General features: G+C 32.1%; 1 protein-coding gene across 3 annotated transcripts in view; it reads right to left on the bottom strand.

Moving 5' to 3' along the window:
- The window catches only part of LRBA (LPS responsive beige-like anchor protein), a 742,045-nt gene that overhangs the window by 398,120 nt on the left and 336,375 nt on the right, over window positions 1-7,550 (bottom strand). For all 3 annotated transcript variants that reach the window (XM_064383828.1, XM_064383829.1, XM_064383830.1), the window contains exon 37: window positions 2,704-2,870. In XM_064383828.1, the coding sequence (XP_064239898.1) occupies window positions 2,704-2,870 (167 nt within the window). The remainder of the gene's footprint in view (window positions 1-2,703; window positions 2,871-7,550) is intronic.

Genomic DNA, 7,550 nt, shown 5'->3' with positions numbered 1-7,550 from the left:
TTGATGTAATGGCATGGGTCTGATTGTGATTTATTAAAACCACTGCTGATCCCAGGCCAGCTGCCAGCATTGCAGCCCACTGATCGTGTGGCATTAGAAAAGCCATCAATAGTGAAACAAAATAAATGACATTAATGGGAAAGTATTAGGCCTACATAACCATGGCTACAAGCAAATTATGTGGATTCCAAAGGAGGGTCAAAATAAAAAAAAAATGCCACAAATGAAATTTTAAAAAATTCTAATATGATTGAATTAAAAGACAAAATGCTACTATAATTCTTTAGATAAAACACAAAGAAATTACACTTAATTTAATCCTCTTCACTAGAATTTTGCTCATTGTGCGTATTTCTTTTAACAGGCTCAGGATAGTTAAATGCATTACAGCTACAGTATGACTCTGATTTCTCTCTAATGCCATTTATGTTTTCTAGAATTATGTTAAGTGAAGAACAAAGTACACTGTGTTATTCCCATTTATTACAACCATGTCCATAATTTACAAGCTATTATGCAAGTCTCATACAAGGGAAATCAGAGAATAGTTAACCACTGTCAAAGAACGGTGAGACAGCATACATTTTTGTCAGCTACATTTTCTTATACAGACCTTAAAGGGAGCATTAAGAGCTACACATTCACATTATTGGGAATTAATATTGGAAAGGATTATTTAAAGACAATTTTATAAAATGCATTAGGAAGAAACTAGGTGTTCTAAATAACAGTTGAATATGATGTAGAACTAAATATAATAAAAAAGAAATATCAACATACAGGCAATGTGCTTTATTACGTATTGTTTTTAAATAAAATGTAAGATGCGATTTATAGAGAGGAGAGTATTAATTTAATCCTACCAATTTTCTTTGTGATGGTACACCCTTTCTTGTTGTTCTAAATTTAAAATGTACACATTAGGAAGCTAATAATTTGATAGGTATTTTCATTTGAGAGGAAAAAGTAAAAAATATTTTGTTCAGTGGATTTCCAGAAATGTTAAAATTTCAAAATTTATTTCAATTGTTTCTGGCTTAATGAATAACAAAGTTGATGCCTTAGAACAACTCTATTACTAAAACACTAATTATTTTCAGATAAATACATTTCATGGTCCATTTAGCTCTCCAAGATATTTTATTACACCAAAATCACTTTAGGAAAACCACATTTTCCATTTTGATACCACATGTATACTTTGCTATACAAAGGTATAGCTATCAACAGAAAGAATTTTGATCCCATCAAACTGACGCATGAAACGGTTGGCATAAGTTATCTAAAGGTTTTTATTTTAAAGCTGCAAAACCTCTTAGGTGAAAAAAGTAACTTTTTAAAAAGATTCAGCAAATACATACTGAGTTCCCACTACATGTGAAGCACTATGCATCAGAGTCATATCCTGATTTATTCAGTGTCTGATGTCAAAATGACATCAAATCTGTAATAATAAGGCACTATGAAGCTCTAAAACCCTCGGTACAACACTCCACCATTGTCCCCACCATGGGCTTTTAGATGTTGCAAGATAAAGCACCAGAGATCACTGACCCATGAATACATGTTATTTCCATGATCACTCTTGCACCTGCAGTTCAACTGAAATAAGATTAAAACAAACAAACAAACATGGTTCCTGTTTTCTTTCCTTTTGCCCTGAAGACGCTGACTTGCCTTTCTTCCTCTGAATATGAAAAATTAGGTACCCAGATATAATTCATTATATGTAAATATTCTTTGTAATAAACATCACATGACATATTTACTCTATATTAGTGAATAATTACTTAAGTTTACTTTTCTAAAAGTTAAAATTTTTTCTTTATCCTTGAAAATTCCTAAAACTGGATTTTGATGTCTGATAGACACATAAGTTGATTAAAACTCAAATGGAAGCAAACTACACTCCTACATAATATACAAGTAATTTACTATTTTTGTTTTTGTTGTCTCTAGAAAAAGTTAAACAAAAATGAGAAATTAAAATATAATGTTTTCTAATGGGCAAATAAAATTTTTTGTCATTAACATTACTTAAAAGAGTCAAGACATGCTTCTGAAATCTGTAGCATAAAATATTCCATGGAGGGTAAATCTTATAATTTGTCCAAGTTCCTTAGTCTTGAAAAGCAATTTAATTATTTTGTTTCTAGAAAGTAGAATCAACAACAGCATGTCCTGTTTGGCTATTTTGAAAGAAGGTAGATTTACTGAGTAAAATTTTAAAGGAGTCATTTAACCAAGTTTATCATCACATTCCTGCAATTTGCAACATAAGAAAAAAAAATTTATATTTTCAAAATTATACTTTGAAAATATGGTTATTTTCAAAAAAACAATAAAAGAGGGCATAGTTTTTTAAAACAAAATATTATACATGTATAAATTTGGCTATAAGTGTAGCTAGTAAGATAGTTTAAGATAATTTAACTGCTTCCCTTAATTCATTTCAAAGGGAATAAATAGATAAAGCAAATATTATTTTGGAAGTAGTTGAGGAAACTGAAATATCTATAAAGATCCATAATTGTACTGATACTGATTTTCTCCTTCCCTTTTACTTTAAACTCATAGAGATGATGAAATACAAAATTAAATTACTCTCTTCTTCATCTGGCTTTGATCATACCCAAAGCCATTTATCTAAACCTAGGCCATCTACAGAAAATAAGTGGCCAAATCCTAAAGGTATCCTTTTACCTCAGTGCAGAATTTCCCCAGGCTCCATGCTTGTCTGTGAGAATGTTGATAATTTTCTGGATTAGTTGAGTTGCTGTCACATGGTCACGATATTTTGCTGCTCTTATCAAATGATCACACATCTTCTCATCTTCTCGTTTGTCTGCAGAATACTGGGCACACAGTGACTTGGATAGAAAAAAAAAAATTATAAAAAATATGAAAAAAACTTTAAAATGCATTATGAAATAATCTTTACCCTAAGTCAAAACAGCCAAAAGTTTAAATCTACTTTCATATTTCTCATTACCCTAACTGACTGAGATTTAGTGATCTGCTGTCTCAGTACAACATCCTACAATAATTTACTTCTCTGAAGTCAGTCAGGAGATATACTCAGAAGTGGTAAACATTCAAGTAGAGACCTGAACAACAGGAAGAGAAGACAGTCTTGTAAAAACCAGGGGCCCAGTATGACAAACAGCATGAAGTGAAGTTGCAAAGGACTTGAGATATAGTGAATAAGGAGAATAATCGTAAGAAATTATTTTAAAAATGCAGGCCAGGGCTACATCATTTGTATTAGGGTAAGGAGTTTAGATTTTATTCAAAGGTAATGGGATCCCAGTGGTAAGTTTGGCAAAGTGAAGTGATCAATTTACATATTAAAATGATCATCCAGCTGCTATTTAGAGAATGGATTGTAGTAAGACATGAAAAGTGAAGTGGGCAGACAGTAATGAGGACACTGCAGAAGGCCAGAAAAGAGACAACAGCAGCTCACAAGAGTAAACTGAGCTAGTTCTAAACACCTTTAGAACATGAAACAGTTTTGTCTTTTAAGTCCTAGCAAAATGTACCAAGAGCACTGGGATTGGCTGGGATCTTATTTAAAAGGCAGAGTCTCAGGTCTCACCCCAGATTTATTCAATTTGTATTGGAATTTTAATTCCCATGAGATTTATATACATTAAATTTTAATTTCCATGAGATGTATATACAAAAAAACCTTAGAATTACTTGTCAGTAATCAGATACACTATAATTGCTAGTTTCCAAAATGCTTATTTCTCTTTATTTTGGAATTCAGATACTTGTGGTGTCATGTTTGTGATGCTGTAGTTAAGGCTCTGTTTAAAATAAGTAAAACAAAGATGGATGTAAATGTGGTCCTTTGTTCTATTCACAGTGTCTACTGGAGTCCTCCCCTTAACTTCAAAATGTAAGTTCACAAATATATACAGAAACACACACACACCCTCTGATAGATAAGTAACATACACCTGATATTGGAACAAATATCACTAGTTTACATATGGACGATACAATGTGGATGTCTGCCTTTCCTACATTATACCAGTTTTGTTAGATTGCTGCCACACACTACTCCCACCACCACCCCAGCAACAAACAGGAGTCCTGACTGTCCTAAACTAATCACACACATACTGACAAACTGGATTAGGGAAAGGCACTTGATGAAACTGGTACAGTTAGGGCAAAGTTCAAGTTTTTGTTGGATAGTTAGCTCCATCCTTCCTCTCAGGGTACAAAAGCAGCAGCACATAACTCTAGGAGTGTTGGAAGCTCTCTGTACCATGAGGGAAGCTGGCCTGAAGATACAGTCAAAATGAGAGCAGACCTATGAAAACTGTAGAAAAATAGACTTATTCCAGGTGAAATAATGAACTTCCAGATCAATCAAATTCTAAAGATTAGCCTACCTTCAACTTCCTATGACACTTTTTAAAGACTTTTATAAAAGCCAATAAACTCCTGCTCATTGTAAACCAGTAGAAAACTCCAAAAAATTGACTTTCTGTTCCTTACACCAAAAGCAACCCAAAAGGTATGGTGTATATGTACATGCATAAAGAATCAAATATCTTAGTCTGTACAAAACACTATGCTAGGGAGATGAAAAGCTGAATTTAATGAGGAAGGAATTTTAGAAGTTATTCTGGGGGGGAAATAAAGGAAACCTTTAAAGCAAAGGCAAGTCAGAAAAACATGAATCAATTTCAGGGAGGGACAAAGCAAGAGAGTTTGACCCAAGTACAAAATACAGGTAGAAAGAGTAACAGAATGAAGAAATTCCAAAATAAAGAATGAGTATAGAAAAAAGTCAGAAGAATCATAAACTATATGAATGACTACAAGATTGGGAAGCAAAACAAAAACCAGATTACATTATCACCCTTGATACTATATCCTGTCAGTCTTGATTAATTCACTTATTTACCTCTTTAGGTCTAAATCTCCTCATCTGCAAAATTAGGAGATTATATTAGATCTAAGATTGTGTCAATCTGTCAATCAGAAGATTCTGGGCAACTTCTGTGAGGGTACTTGAGAGCACCTGAGTACAAATTCTGAGAGATGTACACTGGTAAAGGCAAACTATTTATTTAGTCTAACCAATAATGTGGAAAAAATAAATCCTACTGAGAACTAGATTAATTGATGAGAAATTAAAAGCAAATTTCATATGCTATATTTTTAAAAAAGATTAACCCAAGCAAACCACAGAAGAGTTCAGTCTGTCAAAAACATAATTTGAGCAAATAAAAAAAAATGATTAAGAAATATATGAAAGAGCAGTAGTTTAAGTGAAGATAACTAGGAAATTACTTTATTGTAACAAAAATGTTAACTGATATACCATATTTTTATATATTCACTGAAGAACTGAGAAGCATTCTATAGGTTATTTCATATCTAGCCCAACCATACATTAAAACAAATAGTACAAAATGAAAGACATTTACAGAACTGTAAACTTTCAGCATTCTCTACTATGTCCATAACTGCCTTTGTCTAACTTTACCTAAGAGGAAATTCAAATCTACTGGTGAGATTTGGAAAATCATTGGTTTCTAAAATGCTATGACATACCACATACCTTCATATTAAACACTATTAAGAGTACCCCAAAATACATTATTAAATAGCCTATCATTTTGATCTCTTATTAATATTATAATAATTTAACATCAAATCATATTTTGTAAACATTTGGTAAGCTATTGAAGTATGCCCAAAAAGGTATAATTCTAAAAACAAGGGCTCAAGGTAAGCTAAGTGGTAAAATGGTTTAAAGTGTTCTTTAATGGATCCTTCTTTACAATTTGAACAGCAACTTTTCATATCTGACATAAAATCTATAGATATAAATCACATTAAAGAGCTATTCTTTCCTGATTATCAATCTCTGTCTCTTTGTGGAACATTAGGGTGACATCTGACCTAAACAAATGATAAAAGAAAACCAAAAAAGAATGCTTCATACAGATAATAATGAACTTGTAACTATTTTTTTAATGTTTTATAATTTAATTTGAGGATGTTCTTATTTAAAAACCAATAATAAATTCTGTGTATGATATATCATTCAAAGTCAAGTAGAATTAAGAAATATTTACTTTGGGATCAAATACATATTACTTATTTGTGGTACACATATTTGTGTATGTACATGTACCTGTATTTAAAGCTTGAGTGGAGGTATAAGAGACCTTAACAAAAATTGCTATTTATCAGTAACATAAACAGTCAGATCTTAACCTTTTATTCAACTTTATTTTAGGCAGTCTTTTTATGTTTTATATCAACTTCTCTGTTTTCCTGTTCTAAGCACTATATAAACTAGATAATATAACAACACAACATGGCCACAAAATATTTGAGTCTAAAAAGAAAAAAATAAGCATTTTGAGAAGAATTCAATTGTACTTGATTATTGCTAAAGAAATCTAAGATGTATAACCCTAGAACGAAGAAACTCAATATAGAAGCTGAGAAAACTCCTCAGAAGAAATTTAGTCACTCGCAGTAAAAAGGCAAAGTGACCATTTTAGCCCTTTAAATGTAAATGAATAGAAACAATATTTAATCTTTCCTTCCAGATGTCATGGCTGCACCTAATTTTACTATTCATCCTTTGCATGAAAGTAAGAGAGGACACAAACAAATGGAAAAACATTCCATGCTTGGGATAGAAAGAATCAATATCATGAAAATGGCCATACTGCCGAAAGTAATTTACAGATGCAATGCTATTCCCATCAAGCTACCATTGACTTTCTTCACAGAATTAGAAAAAACTACTTTAAATATCATCTGAAACCAAAAAAGAGCCTGTATAGCCAAGACAATCCCAAGCAAAAAGAACAAAGCTTGAGGCATCACGCTACCTGAATTCAAACTATAGTATAAGGCTACAGTAACCAAAACAGCATGATACTGGTAGCAAAACAGATAAATAGATGAAACATAACAGAGGCCTCAGAAATAACATCATACATCTACAACCATCTGATCTTTGACAAACCTGACAAAAACAAGCAATGGGGAAAGGATTCCCTATTTAATAAATGGTGTTGGGAAAATTGGCTAGCAATATGAAGAAGACTGAAACTGGACCCCTTACACATTATACAAAAATTAACTCAAGATGGATTAAACATAAGACCTAAAACCATAAAAACCCTAGAAGAAAACCTAGGCAATACTATTCAGGACACAGGTATGGGTAAAGACTTCATAGTGACTAAAGCACCGAAAGCAACTGCAAAGAAAAAGCCAAAATTGACAAATGAAATCTAATTAAACTAAAGAGCTTCTGCACAGCCAAAGAAACTACCATCAGAGTGAACAGGCAACCTAAAGAATGGGAGAAAATTTTTGCAATCTATCCATCTGACAAAGGGCTACTATCCAGAATCTACAAGAAACTTAAACAAATTTACAAGAAAAAAACGACCCCATCAAAAAGTGTGCAAAGGATATGAACACTTTTCAAAAGAAGACATTTATGCAGCCAACAAACATATGAAAAAATGCTCATCATCACTGGTCATTAGAGAAAT

This window comes from Aotus nancymaae, unplaced genomic scaffold (assembly GCF_030222135.1).
Source record: "Aotus nancymaae isolate 86718 unplaced genomic scaffold, 86718_ANA_hifiasm-v0.15.2.pri h1tg000033l, whole genome shotgun sequence".
Lineage (NCBI taxonomy): Eukaryota > Metazoa > Chordata > Mammalia > Primates > Aotidae > Aotus > Aotus nancymaae.
This window is presented reverse-complemented; position numbering and strand designations above follow the sequence as displayed.